Source organism: Schistocerca gregaria, chromosome 2, assembly GCF_023897955.1.
Source record: "Schistocerca gregaria isolate iqSchGreg1 chromosome 2, iqSchGreg1.2, whole genome shotgun sequence".
In the NCBI taxonomy this organism is placed as follows: domain Eukaryota; kingdom Metazoa; phylum Arthropoda; class Insecta; order Orthoptera; family Acrididae; genus Schistocerca; species Schistocerca gregaria.
The window spans coordinates 377,771,410-377,788,085 of NC_064921.1; the positions used below are offsets into that span (position 1 = coordinate 377,771,410).

At 42.2% G+C, this 16,676-nt stretch overlaps 1 protein-coding gene across 4 annotated transcripts in view; it reads left to right on the top strand.

Moving 5' to 3' along the window:
* Positions 1-16,676, top strand: part of LOC126320425 (CUB domain-containing protein 2) — a 1,159,067-nt gene that overhangs the window by 1,071,183 nt on the left and 71,208 nt on the right. For all 4 annotated transcript variants that reach the window (XM_049993929.1, XM_049993913.1, XM_049993920.1 and 1 more), the window contains one exon: positions 1,434-1,662. In XM_049993929.1, the coding sequence (XP_049849886.1) occupies positions 1,434-1,662 (229 nt within the window). The remainder of the gene's footprint in view (positions 1-1,433; positions 1,663-16,676) is intronic.

The window sequence follows — 16,676 nt, forward strand, 5'->3', positions numbered from 1 at the left end:
CTCCATTCGTCCCTCCATTCACGCCTGTCGCGACACCACTGGAGGCGGGCTGCACGATGTTGGGGCGTGAGCGAAAGACGGCCTAACGGTGTGCGGGACCGTAGCCCAGCTTCATGCAGACGGCTGCAAATGGTCCTCGCCGATACCCCAGGAGCAACAGTCTCCCTAATTTGCTGGTAAGTGGCGATGCGGTCCCCTACGGCACTGCGTAGGATCCTACGGTCTTGGCGTGCATCCGCGCGTCACTGCGGTCCGGTCCCAGATCGACGGGCACGTGCACCTTCCGCCGACCACTGGCGACAACATCGATGTACTGTGGAGACCTCACGCCCCACGTGTTGAGCAATTTGGCGGTACGTCCACCCGGCCTCCCGCATGCCCACTATACGCCCTCGCTCAAAGTCCGTCAACTGCACATACGGTTCACGTGCACGCTGTCGCGGCATGCTACCAGTGTTAAAGACTGCGATGGAGCTCCGTATGCCACGGAAAACTGGCTGACACTGACGGCGGCGATGCACAAATGCTGCGCAGCTAGCGCCATTCGACGGCCAACACCGCGGTTCCTGGTGTGTCCACTGTACCGTGCGTGTGATCATTGCTTGCACAGCCCTCTCGCAGTGTCCGGAGCAAGTATGGTGGGTCTGACACACCGGTGTCAATGTGTTTTTTTTTTTCATGTCCAGGAGTGTACTATCGACGCCACCGCCCTGGCCCGCACTGACTGCTATTCTCGCTACTGCTACTCAATCGCTGCTGGAGTACTGGTTACTCCTCGTGTTTTACTGTCCCTGTTAATACATACTGATCAAAATAATATCGCACTAGGCTAATTTTGGGCCGCTCTATCGGATGAACACGATAAAATTCCGCTTTAAATATCATTTTGTTTGTAACGGGTAACAAATTGACGCTTTGCATGAAAGTATTTGTTTGGGCTGGCTGGAGTAACACATTGCAAAAGCTGAAATACCAGAAAAAAATAAAACATAGCGTAAGAGTAATGAAAAAAAACAATCAGGTAAGTCGTCAACATGTCGCCATATTTTTCACTGAGTATTTGTAGTGCATTTTTAAACTAATTGACACTTTGTACATCATAGCGGGACATAGTAGTTGTGGTATATGGGACATGCAAAAAAAACTATTTGATATGTGGACTCTAGTGACTATTACAACTATAAAATAGAAGTGAACACATATCGTCGTCGCCTTGTCTTCTTGCTGCTCTATTGCACATGCATTGTTGAGTACAATGTTCGATTCCCGGCATATGACTGGGTGTTATGGGTCCTTCATCATCTTTTTCATCATCATTGACCCGCAAGTCGCCGAAGTGGCATCAACTGAAAAGGACTTGCAATACGGCGGCCGAACTCCCCCGCGTGGGGCCTCCCGGCCAACAATGCCATACGATCATTTCCATCTTGCAGAGTACAAGATCCCGGGGACGGCGGCGCCCGACGGCAGCTGTCGCTTCACGTACCGCAGTTCAAGCAGGAAGAAGGGCGACTTCAACTCGCCGCGCTACCCCTCCAACTACCCCAACGACATCAACTGCACGTACGACTTCGAGGCGACGCCCAACGAGCAGGTGACGATCGTCTTCGACCACTTCAAGGTGCGGGCCGAACGCATCAACGGATCCGTCGCAGCATACGGGTGAGTGCCGGCGCTCGCTCCAGTCCTCTCCACCATTTCTTCCTCTGCGTCTCCTGCACGCACTTCCTGTACTGTCGATTTCTCAGACACTTTTCTATTAGCGGATATTTTATATTTATGCTGCTGGGCTTACTACGAACGTAATAAACCGTTATGGTACACACAACTGCGGACTGTTTTCGCAACACTCGCTGTATGCATTTTAATAGTTTTTTCTTAACACATACTGTTCAGCTTCCTCTACTAGCCTGTAGCAAAACATTTTTTATTCCTTCCTTACAAAACAGAGAATACAGCCTGGTTTTTTTCGCAAAATTCGGACATGTGTATGTAAGAGTTTTTTTCAAAATTTGCTTTATGCTCCTTACAATAGGAGACCACGACTTTCGGATTAGAGATTGTAACATTACAGGACATTGTTGTTGTTGTCTTCAGTCCTGAGACTGGTTTGATGCAGCTCTCCATGCTACTCTATCCTGTGCAAGCTGCTTCATCTCCCAGTACCTACTGCAACCTACATCCTTCTGAATCTGCTTAGTGTACTCATCTCTCGGTCTCCCTCTACGATTTTTACCCTCCACGCTGCCCTCCAATGCTAAATTTGTGATCCCTTGATGCCTCAAAACATGTCCTACCAACCGATCCCTTCTTCTAGTCAAGTTGTGGCACAAACTTCTCTTCTCCCAAATCCTATTCAATACCTCCTCATTAGTTACGTGATCTATCCACCTTATCTTCAGTATTCTTCTGTAGCACCACATTTCGAAAGCTTCTATTCTCTTCTTGTCCAAACTAGTTATCGTCCATGTTTCACTTCCATACATGGCTACACTACATACAAATACTTTCAGAAACGACTTCCTGATACATAAATCTATATTCGATGTTAACAAATTTCTCTTCTTCAGAAATGCTTTCCTTGCCATTGCCAGTCTACATTTTATATCCTCTCTACTTCGACCATCATCAGTTATTTTACTTCCTAAATAGCAAAACTCCTTTACTACTTTAAGTGTCTCATTTCCTAATCTAATTCACTCAGCATCACCCGATTTAATTTGACTACATTCCATTATCCTCGTTTTGCTTTTGTTAATGTTCATCTTATATCCTCCTTTCAAGACACTGTCCATTCCGTTCAACTGCTCTTCCAAGTCCTTTGCCGTCTCTGACAGAATTACAATGTCATCGGCGAACCTCAAAGTTTTTACTTCGTCTCCATGAATTTTAATACCTACTCCAAATTTTTCTTTTGTTTCCTTTACTGCTTGCTCAATATACAGATTGAATAACATCGGGGAGAGGCTACAACCCTGTCTCACTCCTTTCCCAACCACTGCTTCCCTTTCATGCCCCTCGACTCTTATTACTGCCATCTGGTTTCTGTACAAAATGTAAATAGCCTTTCGCTCCCTGTATTTTACCCCCGCCACCTTTAGAATTTGAAAAAGAGTATTCCAGTCAACATTGTCAAAAGCTTTCTCTAAGTCTACAAATGCTAGAAATGTAGGTTTGCCTTTTCTTAATCTTTCTTCTAAGATAAGTCGTAAGGTCAGTATTGCCTCACGTGTTCCAACATTTCGACGGAATCCAAACTGATCCTCCCCGAGGTCTGCATCTACCAGTTTTTCCATTCGTCTGTAAAGAATTCGCGTTAGTATTTTGCAGCCGTGGCTTATTAAACTGATAGTTCGGTAATTTTCACATCTGTCAGCACCTGCTTTCTTTGGGATTGGAATTATTATATTCTTCTTGAAGTCTGAGGGTATTTCACCTGTCTCATACATCTTGCTCACCAGCTGGTAGAGTTTTGTCATGACTGGCTCTCCCAAGGCCGTCAGTAGTTACAGGACATATTGGGACATATTGAAGTATTCGATACTGTAGACTTTTAGGGGATGTCGATACAGATATGCAAAATGTAAAGGGAAACTTTGGTGATGTTTAAATATTGTACTGTGTCAATATTAGGACATTTTGCACAGAAAGAACAAAAATAGAATTAATGTAAATATATATTAGTGTTAGTAACCTATTTTCATTCAATTTTGTAATTATATTTCATTTTGTAAAAGAAAGACTCACTGTTTGCTGTAGCTCTGATTAATTGTATAAATTATCAGTTTTGAGCTGGATTGTTTCGTGTAATAGGGACAAGATACTTTTAAAAACTCACCAGCTAAAGAGAAAGTCTGTGAACGAGCGTTTGGTGCACGCTTCTGGAGCTTTCTATGGAGAAGTTCTATATTGTGATCGCAAAAATACGAAAACTTGTGAAAACTGTTTCATAGCCTAGTTTCGAGGGACGATTTGTATCAAGAAATATTGCTAGAAAGATTTATTTACGTTTTGAAACACGATTTAAATCATTTTACATATAAATAGTTGTTCTAAATCACTCAAGAAATATCCAGAATCAAATGTCAAGATATTTCTGGAAACATCGGTACAAATCTGGTGAAGGTTATCCAGAAGCTGGTAGAAAAATGTTATAAAATCTATTTGGAAATTATGCTTGTAAGAATTTATATGTACTGATCCTTTTACTTACTTTAATCTGTACTAAAATTCTGTAGTGTCTAATTTAGTTTTGGGTCGTGAATTGCTATCGTATTGTAAACAAAACATTGTTAAAGACTCTCATTGTTTGGAAAGATATTAATACACCTAGGAGTTGTCAGTTGCCAGTTCGGATATGCAGTGCGGTTGGCTCGGAGAGTCAGTTGTTGAGTCTGTGAAGTCTGTCAGTTCTGTTTGTAAATAAACGTCTGTAATGAAGAATTACTTGTTGTCGTCAATATGAACTCAAGACCTTTTGCACGAAGCAGACACCTCCTAATGCAACGTTTTATTTGGTGTTGAGGAGCTGAAATGTTATAATTTGGTGCAGAAAGTCCTGGGACGTTATAATTTGGTTGAGGGAGCTGGGATGTTATAAGATGTACTTCAAACCATGTACAACTTTAGTGGGCTATTAAAAGGAGATAATGTGCTGTTAGTAAAGTGTACTACTCTGGAAAGATTAGTTTCAAAAATTGATATAATGAAAGATCCACGTGTATTCGCATGAAGTTTAGTTTATGTTTTCCATGTTTGTGTGACAAATATCCATATTTAGTGTGTAATGTCGAGAGCACAACCGACGAGTAAATGTACATTACTCTTGTGGTCTGGTACATTGTGACTTACTACACACATCAAAAATAATTTTGCATCACCCCGGTTCCCAGAACTCCTGAAGATAGACATTGACTGTGGATATTGTATCACAGACACAGTCCCTTCGACTGTTCAGAGCTGTTACTAAACCCGCCAAAAGACGTAAACAACCATGCATGAGCAGCGCATGGTTGGGGGTCCGAGAGCTGATCAGTTCCAAACATTCCACCAGGAAGGAGGTACACGGCTCGTGTTGATTGTAGTTCAACCATGCCTATACGAATGAGATTTTTCACTATGCAATGAAGTGTGCGCTGATATGAAACTTCCTGGCAGACTAAAACTGTGTGCCGGACCGAGGCTCGAACTCGGGACCTATACTCTCGCGAGCAAGTGCTCTACCATCTGACCTACCGAAGCACGACTCACAACCCGTCTTCACAGCTTTAATTCTGCCAGCACCTCGTCTCCTACATTCCAAACTTCACAGAAGCTCTTTTGCGAAGCTTGCAGAACTAACACTCCTGGAAGAAAGGATATTGTACTTGCCCCCGAAAAGCAGAAGTCCTCAATTCTAGTCTCGGTCCGGTGAACAGTTTTAATCTGCCAGGAAGTTTCATGCCTAGACGGTCAATACCGCTGTTCGATCGCGTCCGCAATGTTACTTTGTGCCAGGAAGGGCTCTCAACAAGGGAAGTGTCCAGGCGTCTCGGAGTGAACCAAAGCGATATTGTTCGGTACTTGGAGGAGATACAGAGAGACAGGAACTGTCGATGACACGCCTCGCTCAGGCCGCCCAAGGGCTACTACTGCAGTGGATGACCGCTACCTACCGATTATAACTCGGAGGAACCCTGACAGCAACGTCACCATGTTGAATAATGCTTTTCGTGCAGCCTCAGGACGTCGTCTTAAGACGCGAACATGACGCACAACTTCACTCCCAACGTCCATGGCGAGGTCCATCTTTGCAACCACGACACCGTGCAGCGAGGTAGAGGGGCCCAACAACATGCAGAATGGAGCGCTCAGGATTGGCATCACGTTCTCTTCACCAGTGATTGTCGCATATGCCTTCAACCAGACAATCGTCGGTCATGCGGAACGCCTTACACTGTCCAGCGAGTGCAACAAGGTGAAGTTTCCTTACTGTTTTAGGGTGGCATTATGTGGGGCCGAGGTACGCCGCCAGTGGTCATGGAAGGCGCCGTAACGGCTGTACGATACGTGAATGACATCCTCCCACCGATAGTGCAACCACATCGGCAGCATATTGGCGAGATATTCGTCTTCCTGGACGACAGTTCGCGCCCCCATCGTGCACATCATGTGAATGACTTCCTTCAGGATAACGACATCGCTCGAATGGAGTGGCCAGCATGTTCTCCTGACATGAACCCGATCAAAAATGCCTGGGATATATTGAAAAGGCTGTTTATGGACGACGTGACCCACCAACCACTCTGAGGGATCTACGCGAATCACCGTCGAGGAGAGGGACAATCTGGACCAACAGTGCCTTGATGAACTTATGGATAGTATGCCAAGACGAATACAGGCATGTATCAATGCAAGAGGACGTGCTGCTGGGTATTAGAGGTACCGGTGTGTTCAGCAGTCTCGACCACCACCTCTGAAGGTCTCGCTGTATGGTGGTACAACATGCAATGTGTGGTTTTCATGAGCAATAAAAAGGGGGATAAATGAGTTTATGTTGATCATTATTACAATTTTCTGTACAGATTCCGGAACTGTAGGAACGGAGGTGATGCAAAAAAAAAAATATGTGTGTATATTACTGATTGTGAATAATGTCACTCACATCATTATTTATCGAGATTTGACTCGGGCTTTCCAAGCTTGTCCTTCGTCCTCGAAAATTTAATTACAACTAATAAATAGTCAAATACCATACGAAATTCATTACAACTTCATGAAAATTTACGTGCCTTTATTTTATTATATCACCTCTCAAATGTCATACAAATCAAATAACGTGAGCAGTGATGAAAAAAAAAAGATCAAAAGTAAGTGTAAGCGGGATTCGGAATGTTACTCCGTCCACGACCTCCTTCAAAGCACGAAAGTTAACCACTTGACCATAAAGACTTTTTACTACCGCAGCCTTCACATAGATACATCAGTTACATAATGGACGCACAAAACTTCTCTTGCTATTTTCTCGGAAATGCCAGAGTAGTGTACCTTCCTATTTGCACATCCTGTTGTTGTAACTGCCAACTAAAGTTGTACAAAGTTTGAAGTGAACCCTTGATCCCACGCCGTAGCCTCAACTTGTTAGTTCGTTAAGGACGTTAGAAATATTGCTGGATTTTCTCATAATTTGTTTAACGTGTGTTAAATATCAGAACAAATATTTTTCTGACTGTGTTACTGCACTCCTGATGTAATTGTTCTGCTTGGGGCTAAATGGCAGAGCGAATTACCGTGCGCGCCAACTAAGCTGAGAATCGGCGCGGTGGCTGAAGGGAGCTACCAACAGCACCGCGCTGGGAGTCTATTTAGTATGCGCGGGCAGTATTAAACTACGTTTGGAGGTGATAGCTGTTACACGAATTGTCTGCCAGGTTCCGTCACTTCATGGCAGTTAAGTGTAAAAGACTGCACTTGTGTTATTTAATGAATATACTATTTCTGTGAGTGAAACACGTGGTGTCTATAAAAGAAGAGAAAAGAAGCAATCAGACATCTCCAAAGCAAATCACTCGATATTCAAAACCAAATTTAGCGTCTGGTATTGACTGCCGACAAGCTGAAAAGAGTGAGGCAAGCAACAGTGGAGGGAAGACTGCCACGCAGGCAAACTCTCTTATGCTGACTTATCTTATTCCAGTAATCTACTGTATTCTTCAGGAGATAGGAACAAGCAAGATGCACTCCTTCTGTCATAACGTGGACGGATATATTTGCATCAGCTAGAATTGTTGTAGATGCCACTGAAGCTAAGGGTTCTAAATCAGTTTGTATTAGGTTTAAGATAAAACTTTTGAGATGCATCCCAAGTAACATTTTGTATTGTTACATTTCAAAAAATAGTAGGTGTATCGCGGGATCACTTAGATTTGATTGCTCGGCGCTATCAAGAACATGGGACTGCACTACAAGAACGAGAAGGTGACATAAGAGCATTTCAAGCATATATAGTTATGAACAAACAAGTGAAATAGCACATTTGGAAGTGTAAATGCAGAAAGTGTCATTATACCGAAAGAAAAATGAGTAGGTTACATTTGTCCCCAACATTAAATTTAAATACAATATGAAATTTTTATTGCAAAGAACAAAGACAAGCAGCAATAAAAACTGTTGTGTGTCATTATTTAAAACAGTGTTTAAAAGATTTTCATTCTCGGCTTTCGTAACCCTCGTAGGGACACCTGTTCAAAATGCAAGGAACTCTAGCTGAAAAGTGGCAGAATACCGAGAAAAGAGCTTGCATAAATTCCATGCAAAGAAGTCCCACAACACAATGAACGAATACTTTGAAGACATTGTAAAAGTTGTCTTTGATGTGCATCAAAATGAACTTCTGCCACCCATCTCTATTGGAGAAGTCTTTTACAACCGACAGACATGGTTCTATAGCCTGACCGTGATGATACATGAACCAAAACAAAGTACTAATGACGTTTTTCAATACATTTGGTATGAAGCAGAAGCTGGAAGAGGTACAAATGAAATCGCATCTGTACTACAACATTTTATCTTACATTATTTTGAAGAGAGGATTAATATTGATAAAAGAGGATTGAAACTTGGGATTTTTTCAAATTCGAGCACCAGCCAGAACATGAATTCTGCAATGCTCTATATGCTGGTACGTTTTGTGCAACGCATTATAGTGCTCCCTGAACTTACCCGCTATTTTCGTATTCGTGGACATAGTTTCATGCCACCGATTCTTGTATTCGATAGAGTTGAGAAGGAAAATCGGAAGAAAGAAGAGATCATATCCCCTTGTGAATACAGGAATATTCTAGCGAAGTTTGGAAAGGTGCTGATGTGAGGAGAAGAGAGAAGACTGGTTTTCCTACGAGTTCGAACGGATTGCTAAAGAAATACTGAAGCCTACGTTGCCTTTCTAAATGAGGGATGTTCGAACAATAACTTACAAAAAATCAATGGTAAGATTCAATGTGCTATTAAAACGACGTATTTCTCTGGATCAAATTTATGTTGTGATGTATTAAAGAAAGACATTTCTTTGTTCAAACATGCTGCCATTATTTCCTAAATGAACCACAGAATTTGACAAAAGAAGAAGAATGTAATGAAGCTAAAGCGTTTTCTTGCCATTCTTAAGAAAGCAACCTGTTTCTACAATGACATACTCTCTGCAAGAGGTGAGGAATATGAAATCATCACAGCTAATGAAGTATTTATGCGGATGAAGAGACCTGTGGAGTTGCGTAGCAGAGAAAAAAGAAATATAATTTTAAAACTTTAATGTAAACAACAAGTATTTGATATTGAGGTGTCACTGATATAGACTGACCATTAAGCGAATTTTGTAAAAGAAAACTGTTTTTCTACTCCCAGTAGTCATGAACTACCAAAAATTTTGTGTTTTGCAAGAACTACCTAAAATATATTGAAAACTGTACGAAATTTGTTAACTGTAGAAACTTTCTTCCTCTAAAGCTATTTGTTAGTTAAATAAATATGCCTCCTATTCTTTTTTGCATAAAGCGAGCTTTGTAAAAACTGTTCTAATTACATATCTACAGCTTCTTTCTAAAGCGGAAAAAACATCTACAGCTGTCTGAGGTGGTCTGTGGGCAGCATAGCTCTACACAGAACTACTTCGTCTTTGAAAAACTGTTACGAAATTCAGGAATATTTGTGGATTATCAGCGTTTGGAACAGTGTCTATAAGTTAACCTACAATATAAATAAATGCAATGTTATAGATAATAGACGAGAAATCTCCATAGCGTATGACTTCGCAAACTGTCGCCTATCACAACAATCAGTTACAGTCGTTAAGTACATAGAAATATCTGGGGTGGTTAGGTTGTTTTGAGGAAGAAACCAAATAGCGAGGTCATCGGTCTCATCGGATTAGGGAAGGACGGGGAAGAAAGTCGGCCGTGCCCTTTCAAAGAAACCATCCCGGCATTTGCCTGAAGCGATTTAGGGAAATCACGGAAAACCTAAATCATAATGGCCGGCCACGAGATTGAACCGTCGTCCTCCCGAATGCGAGTCCAGTGTGCTGACCACTGCGCCACCTCGCCCGGTAGAAATATGTGTCCGGGCTGATTTAAGGTGGAATTCCCTAATAAACCTAGTGGTGGAGAACGCAGATGTCGGACAGATGTTCAGAGGAAAAAAACTAAGTAAATGAATTTCATCCGTTACGGAGGACAAGTAGGAGACTCTCCTTTGACTAGTTTTTGGTTCTGGTCATCGGTCTGGGACGTCTGCGAAATTGAAGAAGCGGAGAAAATTCAAAGAACATTTGTGAGCTTTGTCATGGCTTTTTTAGTCAGATATCGAGCGCCCAGTTACTATGCAACAAAACTCCAAGCTACGAACAGGGTGTTATCGTTACGGAGAGAATTTACTCTAAAACTTACGAGAGCCCACGTTTCAGTACAAATCAAGAAATCCTATTAATATCCTGCACTTGTGTTGCACGTTATGATCACGAGTGTCATATTTGAAAAACTCGTGCATATACGGAGCGCTACCGACAATTTTTTCTTGTCTGTCATTCACAAACGGAAGAGTAAGGACAAAAAATATTTCCGATATAAGCCTATTATGTACCTAGGCCACACATCGTACATTGCCTTGCGAAGTATAGACGTGAACGTATAAATACCAAAGCATTGATGAAAAAAAACTGCTGAAGTAAAAATATGAATGACAGTATCGATAACGATATTAAACATTAACCATACAAATTTACTTACTTTCACAAAATTTAATACTACAGAAGGCACTAGCAAGGTGTTGACCATACACTGTCAGTAGGAAACAACCCTTCATTCTGCGAAGTGGCTTGGAAAAAACAGTAGAAAACGTAAATCACAATGATTGGGTCATGTGAATATGTCTGATTCATTCCTCATCCATGGACAGTTTTTTCTAGTTGAAATTGAAGTAGAATCGTTATATTGTGAATAAATTGTAGCTAAACTAGTAAAACTTGTATTTTACTTTTAAATATAAAAGCTCTGATAAGTTTCATGCTTTTTAGTTCGAAGCCTAGGGCACGGTTTTATCAGTTACGGCAGAATTGTGAAACCTGTGGAAATTGTGGCATACTGCGAAGAGAGACAAGTGAATTTCAGTTTCAACAAAAGGCAAAGCTTGAATCACGAAAGTGGAAAATAAGAGAGACCAGTTAATTTAAGAAGCGTTTTAGGCAAGGCTGCAGCTTAGTGGCAAACTCAACAGACTCTGATGCTGTTTTTTTCTCGGTACCTTCGGACCAGGTGCTTCCCAGGAAGACGGGTTATTTTGAACGGGGATCTCACCAACTGAACTACTGGCAACGCCAGTCATGATCTTCAGTGCATCAGTGCCACCTGGTAGGCGGTTGTGACACTGGAACGCGACGACTGCCATGACTTTGCAAATTGTGAAAATGCTGTGAAATGTCTGTGGGAAAAGTAAGGGAACGAAGAAAGGCTCAAACAGTTATGACTTAACGTCCCATCGACATCTAGGTCATTCGAGACTGAGTACGAGCTCGGATCGGGTGTGGATATGAGAGGAAATCAAACGTAGCCTTTCCAGTGGGACCATACCGACATTTGGTTAAACCACGAAGCCCTAAATCCGGATGCCTGGACAAAAGTTTGAACAGCGGGAGTCTCGCTTGTCCACTGTAGCAGCGAGTACAAGTACAGGGCTAAACAAGTACGAATCGCATGATACGGTTATCGCCCGCTCGTTGTCCAGAAGATAGCAATGCCTTTCCAAGCGCCTCAAAATACAAACGTGTGACAAAGGTGTATTCGTCTCAGTCACAGAGCTGGACAGTACACTGGCGCAGTGCTTGTGCTTTTTCTCTAAGCTGGCATACATCCAGCTCGTGTACGGAGAGGTATTTAGAAATTCCCTTGCTGGGAAAAGGATGACCGGGGAACGACTTTGCAACAATAATTATGCATCGCGTTGAATGTTTACGTCTGTTGAGTTGCTTGTTATAGGAGACTGGTTCGCTGCATTCATGAAACAGGGACGTGGTAATATGAGGAGGACCAACACACCTTTTGTGTACAAGGTTTGACACATGTCGAAACGGTCACTAAAAGTAGCAGTCGCTTACACATGCGATGAATGTTTGGTTCAGTATAGTATCGCGATGACTCGGCAAGCAATAGCCGCACCCTTATTTTGAAAGAGGCCCTTGCACTGAGTGGGTGGGATTCTGCACAGCGGGAAGTATTACGTCAGTGGTTGCGGCAACAATGGAATAAGTAGTTTGATGCCCTACATTTCATAATCTTTAAGGATGAAGCTAAAATATCCGCAGCAGATGGGCAAAAAGTAAAAGACTAAGTATACAATGAAAACCAAGTTTATCTGAATTAAGAAAAAAATTTTCTTCTCAGAAAGATGGCTTGAGACAGTCGCGAACGAAGTAAACTCTGTTGCTTTGGACACAACAGTACTTCAGGCAAAAGGCCTTTGCTTTGAAGAAGACAAAAATTCGAAATTAAGTTCGTGCAGAAACAAAACCAGGAAGGCACATGTATGAGTCAAAGCTCACGATAGTAAAATATTCTAAGCATGTCGAAGCCGAATCAAGAACAAACCTTGAAATATTGCAAGTTTGCTGGTCGGCCACTAATTTCGGGCCCGTCTTCTTCTGAACGGCCAAACGGTAGGATCTGGGACGAGAAAGCTGCCTCGGGCAGCGGTGGCAGAATGGCGACGGTTCCCGAGTGGGCTCGAAATCTATAAGCATTTGTCGCCTGGCCCAGGAAGCCCACTCGCCTCTCAGGGCCGTGCGCCGGCCCATGTGCAGCCCCCGGCGCCAGGATAATTCCTGCCACGTGGCCGGCGTAGCAGAGGGGTCCGTGGGGCCAGCGACCGCAGCTGGCGCTTCGGTCGCCGTCTGGCGGCCGTGTTTAGCGGGGCAGCCGTCGAGTGTTCACTATAAGAAAGACGGCTGCGGCGTAACTTGGCTGTGTTGTGGAATAAGCGTAAGCCTGCGATACTGCAGAGGACACGGATAGCAGGACAAGTAAGAATAGCCGCCACGGATGATGCTAACCTGAACATCAAAAATACGGTATGCTGTGAATGCCCCTGCTGGCCTTGTAGGAAACAGTCAACTGGTTCATACCTATTGCTAAATACGTCTGGGATGGCTCTGTCAAAGAAGTTCTGGATGGCTATGGTCCCCACACGTCAGCGCAGGTCCTAAATCATTTGAATGAGACATTTTTTGGTGTCTAGACGAGTCGACCAAACTTACATAGTGGTTCCCGAGTTCAAGCAACCTCATTCCAGTGGATTACTTTCTCTCGGGACTGCATAACGGCTAGTGCATGAGGAATGTAAAATGTCCTCGTTGGAAATACCTGATTCCGAGAGGCGCTATAGTAATACAAAGAGTTTATCTATTTTAAACTGTACCTGTTAATCTCATGAAGAATGAGGAATTTTGCCACTGGAAGTTTTACCTGAAGGATGGATAATTTTCTCCACTACATAAAATAATATCCACACGATTACCTGTACTATCACGATGTTGCAATAGTGATTTAAAGTCCAATAAAGTTATGAACACCGAAGAGAGCGAGTGTAAAGTGTTTAAAACAAGACAATACTTCACTCAAGTTTCGAAAATTTAGCAAACGGTCACCAGTCCAATTTTTACATGCACTTACGTTAATCATATGGTTATTAAATGCAACTGTGACAATTTTTTATAGCTCTCCTTTTTATGAAATTAAATGGAAAGAGTCCAAAAAGAGACATGCATTACATAATGAGAAGAACTCTGATTAACAATTCTGAACAGTAATGAAATCTATTATTGAAACAACAATCTCATAGTAACGTGCACTGCTGTGATTTGTTTATCCTTCAATAGTATGCTTGTTACACTAACTGTAACAACGTCAATAAATTCCTATAAAATCTATGTATTGTGCAAAGTCACATAAACATGTAATTATTTACAGTTTTAGGATTACCAACTAAATAGTTCATATTTCTTCAAATCAATGAATCTATAAACATCAAATTATTTTTTGACTCATAAGTATTCAAGTAACAAAAACACTATATGTTGTACTTTGCTTAGATTTGCTTACCATCTAGTCATATAAGACAATGAACTAAATATATCATTCACATAGTTACTTTCAAATTTCGTATTTATAAAAAGCAAAACCACAGGAAAAATATTCTTTGATAAGAGTACAGTATACGTGCGGTGCAATATATCTGTGTATGACATGCACGCATAATAATTATTAATTTTTTTAAAAATATAACACGTTTTTAAATAGGATTAAAATGTCTAAAAGAATTTCTCCCAGTTCCATACAGATTCCTAGTCTCAAACAGATAGTCCTGAAAATTTCTGATTCTGAATTTTTAATACCTACGACAATACTTTTAAGATTTATAATATAAAACGTGTGGGGCGTATGCGGTACGTAACTGGTGCCTGAATAGTTCACCTATTATCTACTGCTTGTGCCTCACGTTTTTCGTTATAAATCTCATAAATATTGTCATAGCATTTAAAAATTTATAAGCATCAATTTTTAGGACTACCTGATAAGCTTAGGAACCTGTATGGTATCAGGAGAAATTATTTAAACTTTTTAGTCCGATTTAAAAACGAGTTGTACTAAACATTTATTTCTTTCAATAATTATTTGTGATTTTCAATCTTGTGTGTGTAAGATTGTCAAGGCATTTTAAAAACTTTGATGAGGTTGAATGTTTTGGTCATCCGTGCACGTCCACTCTTGTACCGCCTGGAACATTTTCCCATACTATCCGGACAACGCGCCTGAGCTCCAGCGCAGTCGAATGCTTACGTCACCAAACTTTTTCATCCACTCTCACAACCTCTACCAAACAGAACGACAACAAAACGAGTTACTATTGCATTGTCATCCATATCAAAGCTAAGTTTAAAATTTCAAGACTCTAGTTTATCTGGAAGTTAAAATCAAGAAAGCTACCTAATAAAAACGTGTCAAAGGAGACGCGTATTTGATTGCCAGGGTAAATGGTGCTTGCGATGTGATATTCAACATAGCCAGGGTATGATAAGCAGTGGAATCTCGTAGCTGTTGCCATCCTTTCACAAATACTGGAGACCGTTACCCTGTATAACTGTTACCTTTATATTGACCCATTAACAGCACGGTTCTATGTTTCTATGCTGTTATTAATAGCATTTAGTGCCAATAAGTGGTCATTCATGGCACCTTATTGCAGTAAAATACAGTGACGGAAAAAAATTGCAACACGAAAAATATAATTAATTTAGAGTAATGAAATTTCGGGAATACATTTGTCTAGGTAACATATTTAAATGATTAACGTAAGCGCAAGATAAGCCATTGCAAATGTGAACTCCTGGTACATTAATAACCTTCGTAACCGCCAGAATGTTGAATGCAAGCATACAAACGTGCATGCATTGCGTCGTTCAGGTGGAGGTTGTCAGTTTGTAGGATGGAGTTCCATGCCTGTTGCACTGGGTCGGTCAACATAAGAACAGTTAACACTGGGTGCGGATGACGCTGGAGTTGTAGTCTGTCACTGTCTTATATGCGCTCGATTTGAGACAGATATGGCGATGAAGCACGCCAAGTCAACATGTCGACACTCTGTAGAGCATGTTGGGTTCCAACAGCGGTGTGTGGCCGAGCGTTATCCAATTGCAATACACCCCCTGGAATCCCATTCAAGAATGGCAGCATGACAAGTCGAATTACCAAACTGCTGTACAGATTTGCGCTCAATGTGCGTGTGATAATCATGAGAGTGCCCCAGCCGCCATACAAAATCCCTAGGTCCAGTGTGCATAGCACGCAAAAACGGTTCAAATGGCTCTGAGCACTATGGGGCTTAACATCTGAGATCATCAGTCCCCTAGAACTTGAACTACTTAAACCTAACTAATCTAAGGACATCACACACATCCATGCCCGAGGCAGGATTCGAACCTGCGACTGTAGCAGTAGCGCGGTTCTGGACTGAAGCACCTAGAACCGCTCGGCTACAGCGGCCGGCTGCATAGCACGCAGATACGTTGGTTACAAGTCCTCAACTAGTCTCTTCCTAACCAACACATGGCAATCACTGGTACCGAGGCAGAACCAGCTTTCTCCAGCAAACACAACGGACCTTCATGCTGCCCTCCAATGAGCTCTCGCTTGACACGGCTGAAATCGCAAATGACGATGGTTTGGCGTCAGTGGAATGCACGCTTTCAAGGAACTGTCCTTGGAGTAATCGATTTGTAACTGTTCCTTGTATCACTATTGTGCCAACTGCTGCTCAAATTGGTACTGCAGAGTGCAGTATGATGCTCCGGAGCCATAAGCTGAATACGATGGTCTTCCCTCTCGGTAGTGCCACGTTGTCGTCCGGAGTCCGCTCTAAATGGTTCAAATGGGTCTGAGCACTATGGGACTTAACTGCTGAGGTCATCAGTCCCCTAGAACTTAGAACTACTTAAAGAAACGGTAGGAGACGAGGTACTGGCAGAAGTAAAGCTGTGAGGACGGGGCGTGAGTCGTGCTTGGGTAGCTCAGTTGGTAGAACACTTGCCCGCGAAAGGCATAGCTCCCGCGTTCGAGTCTCGGTCCGGCACATAGTTTTAATCTGCCAGGAAGTTT